The 15,951-nt window shown below is 32.8% G+C and overlaps 1 protein-coding gene across 1 annotated transcript; it reads left to right on the top strand.

Annotated features, from left to right (window-relative positions):
* Positions 1 to 6,121: 6,121 nt before the first annotated feature.
* On the top strand, positions 6,122 to 14,992 carry LOC134693186 (basic phospholipase A2-like). Its single transcript, XM_063553906.1, has 4 exons — positions 6,122 to 6,186; positions 8,567 to 8,714; positions 12,008 to 12,111; positions 13,224 to 14,992. The coding sequence occupies exons 2-4, from the start codon at positions 8,614 to 8,616 to the stop codon at positions 13,334 to 13,336; spliced, it is 318 nt and encodes a 105-aa protein (XP_063409976.1). The 5' UTR covers positions 6,122 to 6,186; positions 8,567 to 8,613; the 3' UTR covers positions 13,337 to 14,992.
* The last annotated feature ends 959 nt before the right edge of the window (positions 14,993 to 15,951 follow it).

Here is a 15,951-nt window from a genome sequence, read left to right on the forward strand (position 1 = left end):
GTTAAAAGACTCTTTTTGTTTTCCTGATTGAATATACACTATAGTATTGCCGAGTGCTTCTGTTAAAATAAAGTTCTGGTCATGGTTAAAATAGTATGTCAGAATTTGTTAATCTTTAAAAAACAATTGCCAAGTAATAATCCATTTAGAATTCACCTCCGGTAATATTCAGGTGATCGGAGGGCAATAAATTGCGTAATCGCACACCTGTGAATCAACAATCACAACTCTATTAAGGACCTAATTACCGGAAAATCGGACACACACAATTTCACTGTGTAATTAAACAAACTATTGCAAAGATATATGCCGTACCGAAAATGTTCTTGTAATAACAATTGAGCATTACCAGATTTGAAATTTTAATTATAAAATGCATATCATATAACAATATTTTTCTCAATAAATGCTGAAAGATAAATATAACATTCAAGTATTTTTTATTAGAAAAGAAATTATAATATGATCTGATATAATTTTCCCATTGCTTTTCTTGATTATCTATCGAGGTTATTCATCCCCGACTTGATTGCATGTTCTAAATTTTATCGACGAGAATCTCATTCTGGGCCGCGATCTTTAACGGGATTTCACGGAGTTGCCAATCTCTGTGTATATATGTCTCTGGCCCAATCAATTGCAAACTTGAAAGGCCTTGAAAACTAAACATTAAAAAATAATAATACAAACTCTGTTCTTATCTAAGGTTATCAATAAAAAAATCTTACTTTTATGTTTGATAATCTCCCTTTGGTCAGTGATTTGCATTATTTGGTGTTTTGTTTATTTGTTTATTTTAGTTAATTTTGTATCATTAGTGCATTTATAATATTCTAAATGAGATTATTTGTAACTTTATGTGATTATTACGGTGGTAGAATGCGGCCATGAAAGAAAAAAATATGTTGTTCCCTCAAAATACTATGTCGTTGCAATTGGAGATCGAGATAAAAAGTTTCTGACAACAGTAAAAATTTTATTTGTATAATTTGCGTTATTGGTTGATTATGTTTAAAATCTCTGAATATATATCTGAAAAAATAATAACAGATCAGTGTTTTTTTTCTCATTTCAAAACTGGATTGAGTTTTCGTTTTTCAAGCCAATCAAAAATTAGTTTCATTTTGGGGGGAGTTCTTTTAGCATTATTTTTTGACATTGTTCTTTTATTTTAAACGAGTTCGATTTCATTGTATATTTTGAAGTAAAACACACAGTATACAAATGTACATGGTGGTATATGCATATTAACATAATAATGTGTGAGAGAGACAAATTAGTTTAAAAAAAAATCGTTTGTCCTTTTAGCTCACCTGGCCCAAAGCGCCAAGTGAACTTTTCTCATCACTTTGCGTCCTGCTTCCGTCGTCCGTCGCCCGTCGTTGTCGTCGTTAGCCTTTACCAAAATCTTCTCCTCTAAAACTACTGGGTCAAATTAAATCAAACTTGGCCACAATCGTCATTGGGGTATCTAGTTTAAAAAGAATGTGTCGTGACCCGGCCAACCAACCAAGATGGTCGCCATGGCTAAAAATAGAACAATGTAGATTTTGGCTTATAACTCTGAAACCAAAGCATTTAGAGCAAATCTGGCATGGGGTTCAGTTGTTTTTCAGGTAAAGATCTATCTGCACTGAAATTTCCAGACGAATCGGACAACTGGTTGTTTGGTTGCTGCCCCTTAATTGGCAATTTTAAGGAGATTATACTGTTTTTATGGCTATTATCTTGAATATTATTAAAGATAGAGATCAACTGTAAACAGCAATAATGTTCAGCAAAGTAAGATCTACAAATACGTTATTAGACTAAAATGATCAGTTGACCCCTTAAGGAGTTTTTGACCTTTATAGTAATTGTTTACCAATTTTTCTATTTTTTTCTAATCTTTTACAAAAATATTGTCCTCTAAAACGACTGGTCTAAATTTAACCATACTTGGCCATAATCATCATTCAGGTATCTAGTTTAAAAATGTGTGCGGTGACCCTGCCAACCAACCAAGATAGCCGCCATGGCTAAAAATAGAACACAGGTGTAAAATGTAGATTTTAGCTTATAACTCAGAAACCAAAGCATTAAGAGCAATAAAGACATGGAGGTTAAATTGTTTTGCAAGTCAAGATCTATCTGTCTTGAAAGGAGTAGGTTCAGTAAGACCCCTTTTTGGCCCCAAACCATAGCAGTTTTACAAAATTGTGATAATGTAATCGTTAAGCTATTTATTGGAAAGTAGAATGATTCTGCTACATAAATATAGGCTCTTTTTGACAATACAATGCACATATATCGTATATTAGCATCATAAAGTCCTGCTAAATTACTGAAATCTTCACAATTTTAGCATTTTAGTTAAATTTTAGACGGTTTCTGTCTAAAATGAAAGTGGCCGCATTCGTGTTCATTCATAATATTGAAATGTAAGTTGTATTTGATGATAATACATAATATATATAAAGGTTGAGGATGAACACGGATGCGGCCACTTTCATTTTTGACAAAAACCATCTGAAAAGTAACGATTTTTGGCAAATTTGATGGATTTTTCATATCTAAGCTTGAATCGGAGCGTTTTTAATGACATAATCAGTTAAAATCTTTCACAAAAATTAATTGAATCAATTGAAATAACCACTATAGTGTTTAAAAAGTGTCTAAAATATTTCGTCAGATGAATTTGAAAATTGAGGCCAAAATCGGTCCTTACCGGACCTACTCTTTTTCAGATGAATCTGACAATTGGTTGTTGGATTGCTGTCCCTGAATTGGAAATGTTGCTGTTTTTGGTTATTATCTTGAATATTATTTAAGATAGAGATAAACTTTGAACAGCAATAATGTTCATCAAAGTAAGATCCACAAATAAGTCAACATGACTAAAAAGGTCAGTCGATCCCTGAAGGAGTTATTGCCCTTTATAGTCAATTATTAATAATTTTGTAAATTTTAACAAAATATTTTTCTCTGTAACTAATGGGCCGAGTTCATTATACATTGAGATAATAGTAAGAAGCAAGAATGTTCAGTAAAGTAAAATCTACAAACACATCACTATCACCAAAACACAATTTTGAATCCATCAGTGTACTTTGTTTAAGATGCACATAGACCAAGGTGAGCGACCCAGGCTCTTACGAGCCTCTAGTTTTTTTTGCAGGCAATCTTATTTTTCTTTCGACAAAGTTAAACGACGATCCCGCCAAACTGTAAATGCCATGGCAGAAATTGACAACAAAAGAACCTTGTCTTTTAATTTATAAGTGAAAATACAATATTGTTATTTATTCGAATGACAAGTTAAAAAAATAAACGAGAAAATCAATGTCTGTCATTGCTTTAACATTTATTTCCCTGAAACCTTTTATTTCTATCGACGAATTCCACTGTTAAACATTGATAAATGGAAACGACACTAGAGTGTATGCATCCTCTGTCTCAAGGTAAGAATATTTTTTTCTCTCTTCATTTTTTATCTAAAAATAAGATTCAAAACAATTGTAATGGTATGTGTATTACTGCTATGGATGTAAATGGTTTTGTAATGTTTATTAGTCGTTAAGGCTACAGTTGAGTAGGACCTTAGTGTAGAAATGCATGGTTTACGCTAGAGAAAGAGCTAGACAGATTTAGAATTTTGGCGGGGAAATTAGTGGCAGAGTCGAAAGTTATAGGGTTTATCGTAAGGAACTCTCTGTGCTCCGTAAGGGTAACATTTAGAGAACACCCCTATCAGGTAAATAGTATAAACGCCCTGGGGTATATAAGAGAGTAACTCGGAAACGGCACTCGAGACTGTCGGTTGGCTGTCGATGTGCCGTCATAATTTAACAGAGCGTCCGTTAGTAATAATAAAGAGACACTTTGTACTGGGTACAATTGAACGTGCAGGTTGATCGGATTGACAATGCAGTCTGTCACACTCGGATGACAAGCTGTACTAGCCCGTACTGTCAGTTGTGACAGACTGTCCCATTCGGAGGACAAGTTGTACCAGACCGCACTGTCTTGTATTGACAGACTGTCCCATTCGGAAGACAAGCTGTATAGTGGCATAACGTCCCATTAATAGGACAGACTGTTATATTCACGGTATAAACTTGTTTATGTAATCATATTGTGTTGTAAAATGATGCTCTTTATGGGTTCTTGATTAGATTAATAATATTCTTATCTTATCTTACCTTATCTTATCTTATCTTATCTTATCTTATCTTATCTTATCTTATCGTATAAGAGTCCATACTTTCTTTGTATTGGCAAAGAGCCCGTGTACTATATAGAATCATATTCAAAACAGTGTGGTCCTTGCCATTGATTGACGACCTAAATTATCCCATTGACTGGGACAGATTAGGTGAACGTTTGTCGGTAACAATCACTGCTCACTATGACTTGTTAAAGACACTGAATCTGTGGGGTCACCAAAGGTTCTCAACACCTAAATAAAGCAATTCGAAAAACTAATCCGGAATAATACGATGTGTTGATTTATATCAATAATATAAATCAAAACATAAAGGTTATTCCTGAATAATTTTTCGGATTACTTTGTTATTAAAGACGTTAAGAACCTTTGGTGACCCCACAGTTCAAATTCTATAATAAGTAAGAAGTGAGCAATGGTCGTTACCGACAAACGTTCACCTAATCTGTCCCAGTCAATGGGATAATTTAGGTCGTCAATCAATGGCCAGGACCACACTGTTTTGAATATGATTCTATTTTGGTTCATTGCACATAACGTAGATAGTTGTAGTATTTAGTATTGCAGTATTGTTTGTGGACAACGTGGATTCAAGTATTTACTGGAACGGACGTTTGAGATATAAACGCCTGGTTACACGTTAGAGTTGTATGCAACACTTTATCAAAGTCTGTGACATCCTTAATTTCACATGTAGCCAAGGACGTATATGTTAGTTTTACGTAACCAAGGACGACTTATATGTTAGTTATACGTCCTTGATACGTCCTTGATATAGCCAATCTGTAACCTAGTGAAAAACATTTAACATTGACATTTTGTTGGTTTTTTTAATATAATCACTTCTTTGAATGATGAATACTATAAAAATGAAGTCTGTAACTATAATTCTCCGTTTTAGAATCTAATAAACTCTTGTAAATAATTTCACAATTGTAGTACTACACTCAAACCAGGTGATTGGCTTACAATGTTTCTAAAGAAAAGGAATCTAACCAGTGACGTACGTGACACAGCCAATTTCATTCTTTTCATAACTTTTTTAATCATCATCGTGGTATTGCTGATAAGTTTTTGTCTGTAACTATTTGTTTTTTTTATGTTATTCAAATTGAAAGTAAGTCAATTTGACATCTAATGAATTTAGATTGATTTTGATATAAAGTCACATGTTGAAGGATCGTAGTCAAGACTGAGCATGACAGTCTCTCTTTCTTTGTTTTTTTTTGTGTTTTTTATTTGGCAATAAAACAATTTGTCTATCCCAATGACAATGTTTATTTTTTAAATGAATGATATAATCTTACTTGTTTTCAAATTATAACTTATGAATTCACATGCATATTGAATATATTTATAACTATAATGAATGTATATTTATAATTATGACGAGTTTAAAATGCAATAACTTATTGTTTGCAGTTCCAATTTAACAAATACGAACAAAGGATTTAAATGGTCATTGCAAAACTTTATTTCTGTAGTGATTTAAGGGTTTTCCAAATATTTTTAGAATGCATGCAACTAGCAGTGGTAAACCAGTAACCCGAATTCTGTAATAAGCAACTTGCAGTCCCAGTACATCATAATGGTAAGATAATAAAAATTATACTAGTATAGTTACGTTATTTAGTAAATTTAACGCACTAATCTATGTGTATTCTTTTTGTTTTGCATTTAATTATCATTTTGTTTATTTACATATCTACATCTTGTATCATAATGCTTTAAATATTCTGACATGGTAGATACGCTTCTTTTCTTAATTCTTTTTTTTGTTAGTATATAAAATAGATAATAATAATATTAATTTATTTTATTATTGTGTCACATACTTGTCACAATTTATAACTACTCTAAATCAATTTATTGGAAATTATTGTAACAGTTGTTTTCTTTCTTTCTTTCACAGGTTAGTAATACAGCACCAATACTTACTACAGTCATTGTAATTATCTTGTGCCAATCGAATGTATGTTCGGGTGAGTATGGTTTTAGTCTCAGTAATCATTTATTGATCTAAAATAATATCTTCTGATTTTCTAAGACGAAAAAATATTATGGGTTAAACTTCATCGAAAGGAGGGTAAAAAAAGTTTGCAAAAAAGATATCTAAAGATCACACAGGAGCTTTGTAACGCATTACGTGCAATGAGATAAAAAAAAAAACACTCAAATATTAAATTAAAAAAAGAACTATTTTTGGAATATATCGGGTTTTTTGTAATTGTTAAACAAACTTCCGCATTTAAATTGCGCCTGTCCCAAGTCAGGAGCCTCTGACCTTTGTTAGTCTTGTATTATTTTAATTTATTTTCTTGTGTACAATTTGGAAATTAGTATGGCATTCATTATCACCAGCTGAAGGTCCGGGTGCGTGAATTTCTCGCTACATTGAAGACCAGTTGGTGATCTTCTGCTATTGTGTTTTCTATGGTCGGGTTGCTGTCTCTTTGACACATTCCCCATTTCCATTTTCAATTTTATTAAGTACCAACATCTTCTTCGTTTTCTTACGTTTTACCAAGTTATGCTTTACAATAGAGGTTACGATATACTAGTTGTATATGATAAAATCGTGTATAGATATTTAGACTTAAAGATTAAAACATTCAGTTTGAATAAAGAAAAGTTTAAAATGTATGGTGATTAATTCATAACTTTTCATCATGCAGCCAATGAAATTACAGAAACCAGTTATTTTACACTAGATCTTTAACATTTTATGGATTTCTAACAAAATATTTCAGCTCATACGTAAATAAAAATCATGGTTTATTGAATCTAAGATGTGAAGGTGCTTATGTGATGTACAGATTTTTTTTTTAAGTAATAAAATGAAATATTGACAAGATGTACATGAAGAACTTGAATTTGTATTATAAACAACACAAGTTTACAGTTTTAACAATTATCAATTATGATACGTGATATATATCATTTGCCGGAATTTTTTCTCGAAAGTGAACCATTTCAGTCTTTGTTTTACTAGGTCTTTTTTCGAGTGGCCATCCATCTGTTATTCAGTATTTTCTATGTCGTAGTGCGAGAACGCTTATGAAACTTTGCTTTCAACAATTTTAAATAAAACTTTACTAATTACATTTATTTAGGGGCTCAATTAAGCAGAGAAAGTTCCCTTTGTATTGTGAATCTTTTATGATATCGGAACGTGTCTAGCCAGACAGTACTTCTACCAATCATACGAGAATATTATGTCCATTAAACATTAAACACTCACATTTGTTGTAATTCTATACATGTCTGTTCAGCTTTCAACAATATTGAAATTTCAAGGTGCTCGATAAAACAAAAAACATATCTTGCCTTCTATTATCTTGCTTAATATGGGTTTTTTTCACTTACCAGTTTGATTTCTAACAAAAATATCTTTAAATACAGATAATAACTGTTTGTAAAACAAATTGCTTCCAGGTTCAAGCATTACTGGTGAGTCCTAAAGTAAGGAAATCGAAAGAAAACGGGTAATTTTCAGCCATTTTATTTAATGTTAATAATTATAGTTCAAAGTAAGGCCTTCAAGACGGAGACTTGGCTCACCCCGAACAGCAATCTCAGTTTGTTTTTGCATAAAAATTGCTTCATGGTTCAAGCAATACTGATGAATTTTAAAGTAAGGAAATCGAATGAAAACGGGTAATTTTGAGCCATTTTACTGATGAAAAAGAATCGGCGGGGGCTGTGCACCCAACCACCGCTCTCTTGCCGTTTTCTATTTTTATTTTCGTGTTAACATCTGGTTGATTGCGCACTATTCCGACCTAGCACCAATTCCGACTGTTTTCATGGTGTGCCATTAATTTTGCTTTTTTAAATTTAAAGAGAGACTTTTCAATGAGTAGTCGGTTGTTGATGTCTGATGAAGTTTGTTGTACTGTGTGATGATCTACATGGGCAGACAGGGAACATGCACACACATTATACGGTGTAGTTAAAAATGTTTGCTTGCGCTGTTAACACATCACCACATTTTTATTTAAACAACATTGCATACAATAAAGAAGGTTTTTTTTTAACCGAGTTTAGATGACAAAAATATTTGCTGTTTTTATGTCCCATTTAGGGGCATTAATTATGTTTTCTGATCTGTGCCTCCGTTCGTTCGTTCGTCGCGCTTCGGGTTAAAGTTTTTGTTCGAGGTAGTGTTTGATTAAGTTGAAGTCCAATCAACTTGAAACTTAGCACACATGTTCCATATGATATGATCTTTCTAATTTTAATGCCATATTAGAGGTTTTCTCCCATTTTCACGGCCCACCGAACATAGCAAATGATAGTCCGTGTACTGGGGACACATTCTTGTGCGAGCATGTTTTATTTACAGAATTACATTTTCTTTAGGTAAACACACAATTGTGAAACGAAATGTAGCACAATTAGCTCGTGAAATGGTTCATTATTGTGGCTGGGTTAAAGGTTATGAACTTATGGATTATGGATGTTATTGTGGTCAAGGCGGCTATGGAGAACCTATGGACAACTTAGATAGGTAAATGGTATAGTACAACTGTTTACAGACTAAAAGAAATCAACTGATTTAGTTTTAAAAAAAAACAGTTGTTTTTGCTTTCTTTTTAAATCATATTACATGATTTCTTGTTTTTTTCTTCTTCTTAAATCAGTAATTTTTAATAAGAACAACAGGGCTTTATGTCACATGTATACGTTTACGAGACACAAACACCAGTAACCCAATAAACAAGTAACCAAGGGTTCAGCATAAGATATTGGACAAAGCATAACTGTACGCGGTATACATCAAGACTAGCTATTTGAGTTATTATCACGTAAACAGAAACAACAGGATGCACATACGATATTAAGAAAACAATAATAATTCATATTGCACTATGATGGTTTTTTTGGCAACTGTCTGATTTTACTCTCATGTATGACTAATGTTATCACATATCTCATGTATGACTAATGTTATCACGGCTCTCATGTATGAAAAATGTTATCACACCTCTCATGTATGACTACTGTTATTAAACCTCTCATGTATGACCAATGTTATCACATATCTCATGTATGACTAATGTTATCACGGCTCTCATGTATGACTAATGTTATCACACCTCTCATGTATGACCAATGTTATCACATCTCTCATGTATGACTAATGTTATCACACACCTCATGTATGACTAATGTTATCATAACTCTCATGTTTGACTAATGTTATCACACCTCTCATGTATGACTAATGTTATCACACCTCTCATGTATGACAAATGTTATCACACCTCTCATGTATGACTAATGTTATCACACCTCTCATGTTTGACTAATGTTATCATACCTTTCATGTTTGACAAATGTAATCACACCTCTCATGATTGACTAATGTTATCACACCTCTCATGTTTGACTAATGTTATCACACCTCTCATGTATGACTAATGTTATCACATCTCTCATGTATGACTAATGTTATCACACCTCTCATGTATGACTAATGTTATCACACCTCTCATGTTTGACTAATGTTATCATACCTCCCATGTATGACTAATGTTATCACACACCTCATGTATGACTAATGTTATCACACCTCTCATGTATGACTAATGTTATCACGGCTCTCATGTATGAAAAATGTAATAACACCTCATGTATGACTAATATTATCACACCTCTCATGTTTGACTAATGTGATTACAACTCTCGTATAGGACCAATGTTATCACACCTCTCATGCATGACTTATGCTATCACGCCTCTTATGTTTGACTAATGTTATCACGCCTCTCATGTATGACTAATGTTATCACACCTCTCGTTATGACTAATGTTATCACACCTCTCCTGTATGACTAATGTTATCACACCTCTACTGTATGATTAATTTTATCCCACCTCTCATATATGACTAATGTTGTCACACTTCTCAGGTATGACTAGTGTTATTACACCTCTCATTTGTGAATAATGTTATCATACCTCTTATGTTTGACTAATGTTATCACACCTCTCATGTATGACTAATGTTATCAAACCTCTCATGTTTGACTTATGTTATCACACCTCATGTACGACTTATGTTATCACACCTCATGTACGACTAATGTTACCATACCTCTCATGTATGACTAATGTTATCATACCTCTCATGTATGACTAATGTTATCATACCTCTCATGTATGTATAATGTTATCACACCTCTTATGTATGACTAATGTTATCATACCTCTCATGTTTGACTAATGTTATCACACCTCTCATGTATGACTAATGTTATCATACCTCTCATGTATTACTAATGTTATCACACTTCTCATGTATTACTAATGTTATCACACATCTCATGTATGACTTATGGTATCATACCTCTCAGGTTTGTCAAATGTAATAACCTCTCATGTTTGACGAATGTAATATCACCTCATGTATGACTAATCTTATCACACCTCTCATGTTTGACTTATGTTATCACATATCTCATGTATGACTTATGGTATCACAACTCTCATGTTTGACTAATGGTATAACACCTCTCATGAATGACTAATGTTATCACACGTCTCATGAATGACTAATGTTATCACACGTCTCATGTTTGACTAATGTTATCATACCTCTCATGTTTGACTACTGTTATCATACCTCTCATGTTTGACTACTGTATACCACCTCATGTACGACTAATGTTACTATACCTCTCATGTATGACTAATGTTATAATACCTCTCATGTATGAATAATGTTATCATACCTCTCATGTATGAGTAATGTTATCACACCTCTCATGTATTACTAATGTTATCAACCTGTCATGTATGACAAATGTTATCACACATCTAATGTATGACTAATGGTATCATACTTCTCAGGTTTGACGAATGTAATAACCTCTCATGTTTGACGAATGTAATAATACCTCATGTATGACTAATGTTATCACACCTCTGATGTTTGACTTATGTTATCACACATCTTATGTAGGACTAATGTTATCACACCTCTCATGTTGACTAATGTTATCACACCTCTCATGTTTGACTAATGTTATCACACGTCTTATGTTTGACTAATGTATACCACCTCATATATGAATAATGTTATCACATCTCTCATGTATTACTAATGTTATCACATCTCTCATGTAGAACTAATGTTATCACACCTCTCATGTTCGACTAATGGTATCACATCTCTCAAGTATGACTAATGTTATCACATCTCTCATGTATTACTAATGTTATCACACCTCTCATGTAGGACAAATGTTATCACACCTCTCATGTTTGACTAATGTTATCACATCTCTCAAATATGAGTAATGTTATCACACCTCTCATGTTTGACTAATGTTATCACACCTCTCATGTATGACTAATGTTATCATACCTCTCATGTATGACTAATGTTATCACACCTCTCATGTTTGACTAATGTTATCACACCTCTCATGTATGACTAATGTTATCACACATCTAATGTATGACTAATGGTATCATACTTCTCAGGTTTGACGAATGTAATAACCTCTCATGTTTGACGAATGTAATAACACCTCATGTATGACTAATGTTATCACACCTCTCATGTTTGACTTATGTTATCACACATCTTATGTATGACTTATGGTATCACACCTCTCATGTTTGACTAATTTTATCACACGTCTCATGTATGACTTATGGTTTTACACTTCTCATGTTTGCCTGATGTTATCACACTTAACATATATAAATAATGTTTTATCACAGCTCTCATATTTGACTAATGTTGTTACACCAGGGGTCGTTTTTCAAATGGAAATGTTTCATTTTTTTAAGGTGTTGTAAAGCCCATGATGACTGTTATGCTGGCTTGGAGCAACAAAATTATTATTCTAATAAGTATGATTACCAGTTTAAGAGAACTACTATTGAATGTAACGGTGAGTTTTTCATTGATAAAAGGGGGACAACTCTGCGAAAACAAAAAGTTTTTATGTAATTATAAAGATCAAAGAACATAGAAATAACATAACAGTTGAAGAAATATGTATAACCAAAATGAGATTTAAAGTAAACGATAATAAAAAACAAACCAACAAAAAGACGAAAGACATATATCGCTCACCATTTGCCCTTTTGTCGCAACACTGCTACACAGACTAACTATCTCACCAAGGGTACCGAAAAGCCTGAATTAATCACCTGGTAAAATACATCCTATACATTTTCTATATTTATGCTTCTATTCACCTTCATTGCATGCATAGTTTATTTGTAAATCTTACATAGAGTATTTTTGTATACTTGTATTTATGATATATCCACTGTTAAGGCTGATACAAGTCATCATTCGTGTAACAATTTACAATTTCTCTTTCATTCCTTATGAATTTGGAAAAAAACCAAAAAATAGTAAACATTGTCTTTCAGGGGCTATAACTCCTTTAATGGATTTCACAAGTTCGACAGCGTCGATTTATTTGTAGATTTCATTTTGCTTAACACTTGTCTTTGATATTTACAGTTTCCTCTATCTATTCTAATTTCTGTCAAAAAATTTAAAATCAGTAAACAATGTCTTTCGATACTAATACTTCCTAATAGACCACTTTCGAGTTCATCCGTAACCGGAAAATACTCGTCAATTATACCCGCCTTTATCATCGTCATTTGTGCGTTTGGGGGCGTCGTCACTTCCTTCCAATGTTGAGCGAGTGGTTGGAAAACTATAATTCTATATTGTACGAATTATTCGGCAAATTGAATTCTCAAAATTGACAATCAACACTGATGTCATTAGGGAAATGTCAGTAAGTACCTACAGAGCAACCATTATTTCTAGTTTATCCTGCACAAAGACGATCACTAAGACGCTTGATGAACGTAAATAGTGCAGGGATACAGGCGAGCCCCTCTATCTGGTAAATGACGTCATAAAGGCGTGTATAATTGACGAGTTTTTGCCGGTGACGGATGAACTCGAAAGTGGTCTATTACCGTCAATTGAAACTTCTACATGCAACTATCATAATTTTGATGTCTATAATTTCAGGTGCCTATCAGCACAAAAAGTTGTGCGAGTGTGATAAGATTTTACTGGAATGTGTTTTACGGAGCGAATACCATAGTGATCACTATGATAACTGCCCAGCAGACAAAAAGTAAAAGATTAAATTGTTATTTACATTAGTATATGTATTATATGTTCTATAAACTTGAAGACTCTATTTTAATTATGTATTTGATATGCTAGTAGAAGTTGATTAATATCTTTGTGTTATATTTTAGTGCTGTTTTGGTTTGGTTTGACAAGACATATAAATATGTTGCAGAAAGGAATATTTATACTTTGTAAAAAACTTGTACCATACCTTTATCTGAAAGCTCACTACATGTATATTATTAGAAGGTAATAACTGATCTTCTACAGCTATATGAATACCACGTGTTTTCACTATACAGTATAGTCTATACTGGGGGTGTTTATATGGGTTCCAACTGTTTTCCTCTTCTAAACATATTCAAATAACTATAAAGTCTGCCCTCCCCTAAAAAAAAAAACATAAACATTGTTTTTTTATCTAAAATTTTTTTTTAATGACGATCAAATCGCAATACCATGATATATGTTCCGGTTGACCTTTTTATTATATTTATTCAAGTGGCCAAAAACATACAGAATAAAAGCCTTTGTATGAGGTTGATACGAGGTTATATCGACATAAGAAAAAAAAGCATAGTGACTAAGGTTGATATTCTTCTCTAGGTCGATATACCATTGTTTTGACCTCAACCAAATGCTATAATAATTGTTTTACTATCAAAAGACTAATATTTCATGAACAATATAAATTGGGGATTTCTAAAAGGTATTGTTGAAACACGCTGTATGTCCTGATCAATATGCTGTTTTGACACACGAAAAGCTAAACACAACAGTGTTGGCGTGGAAACTGCGTAAATACAAATGTACGTGTGATCAAGCTTTAACGAATTAAAAATCCTTAAAAAGATTCGATTTATAGTTTATTAGAATATTTGATCTTCATACATGTACTTTGCTGAAACTTTTATTTCATTAAAAATTGGGGCGCACTACGTTTGCGCGCATTTGGGGATTAAAAAGTTTTACGTTTGCGCGCAGCTTTTGATTACAATTGCGCGCATTCATTTACAGGTAAACTCAGGTAAAAATATAAATAAATATTACATTTAATTATAAATGACTATATCTTTTTTTTATTTTCATGATAAATGAGACTTTGAATTATTAATTTTGAAAATATTTGTTAATTAAAATAATATTTTGTTCGGTCATATAGAATTCTAAAACTAAGAATAAAGTGATCATGAATATCCTCGTTTTAGCTTAAGGCATACATGTAACTTCATTCAGAAGAAGAAAAAATATTGAAAAAAGACAAGAAGAGTTTGACCATGGCTATCTACCGCAAAAGGAACAAGGAATACCCAAACTCTACCAAAGTCAAGAGATGGCGCTCACAACACAATGGATGTCTTAGAATTGAAAACAAACAAAAAGGAATCATATATGTACATATTTCTACTATTTGGAATAGTGCGCGTGCATGTGCATAATAAAACGGAGTTATACTGCTCGAAATCACACTTTCACCTCCTCGTTGGTGAACAGAGGACTTAGACTTACGAAACGGGTACATATAATGGTAATTATTAAACAAATTAATAAATAGATAAGTATTATTACATGTATTTTACCTGAGTTTACCTGTCAAAAAAATGCGCGCAAACGTAATCAAAAGCTGCGCGCAAACGTAATGATTTTTGCGCGCAAATGTAATGGTAATGTGCGCAAATGTAATGGTAATGCGCGCAAACGTAATGCACCGAAAAATGGATACCCTACTAGACAGTTATCTTTGCAAGCGTATCATTGTTAATCGATCATATATTCAAAAATCTCTTGCGGGCTCATTGGTTGATTATATTGAGAATAACTGAAGCCAACCCCGCTTTGGCAGTCATTCCCCCACATTGTCACTGGAGAAATAAAATAACTAAGAAGAAAAAAATTGAATCATAATTTCCTGTAGATATGCACATCTACATAGTATGTCCTTATTATCTAAAAAGTTTTCATGAAATTCTGTTGGGCGGTTTGAGAGGAGTTGTGATGACAAGAAACAAGACTCACTGACGGACGGACGGACGGGTCAAAACATACCTTGCGCAACTTCGTTGTTTCATCATTGTTTATGAGGCAACTCTTCACCAAAGACGAATTTACATAGAAGATAACAATTATGTCCCCGTACAATTACCAAAAACCCATACCTGTATACCACATAGTCAAACAAATAAAAGTCCCAAAAATTACTTTTTTTATATATTGCAAATAATGAAAATTTAATTTGTGCATACTGAATGGTCACTGGCAAATATTTCAAGCATAATACGGATGAGAACTCAACATACAGACAAGTATCAATTATGAAAGTTATGCAAAGTAAGAGGAGATATTTATATGGACTGCCATATGAAAATGTCATTAATTATCATGATTATGCTTGGTACATGTATGATCATGTATAGGCAAAATTCCCCCTTCTGACCATACGAGGCTTTGTATGTATACATCCAGCTGTATGAACATTCTGTCTAAGCAAGGGATTATCTGTCAGATTAGTCATATTTCTATTTAAACCATACGATATGAAAAAAAGCAGATGTGGTATGATTGCCAATGAAACAACTATCCACCAAAGTTCAAATTTGAAATTCAATATTATAAATAAAAA

The sequence above is a fragment of the Mytilus trossulus genome, chromosome 12 (genome assembly GCF_036588685.1).
Source record: "Mytilus trossulus isolate FHL-02 chromosome 12, PNRI_Mtr1.1.1.hap1, whole genome shotgun sequence".
NCBI lineage: Eukaryota > Metazoa > Mollusca > Bivalvia > Mytilida > Mytilidae > Mytilus > Mytilus trossulus.

Coding starts and splice junctions, on each gene's coding strand:
- LOC134693186 (XM_063553906.1), top strand. CDS start 8,614: ATGGTTCATTATTGTGGCTGGGTTAAAGGTTATGAACTTATGGATTAT. Junction 8,715..12,007: donor CCTATGGACAACTTAGATAG/GTAAATGGTATA, acceptor CATTTTTTTAAG/GTGTTGTAAAGCCCATGATG. Junction 12,112..13,223: donor AACTACTATTGAATGTAACG/GTGAGTTTTTCA, acceptor CTATAATTTCAG/GTGCCTATCAGCACAAAAAG.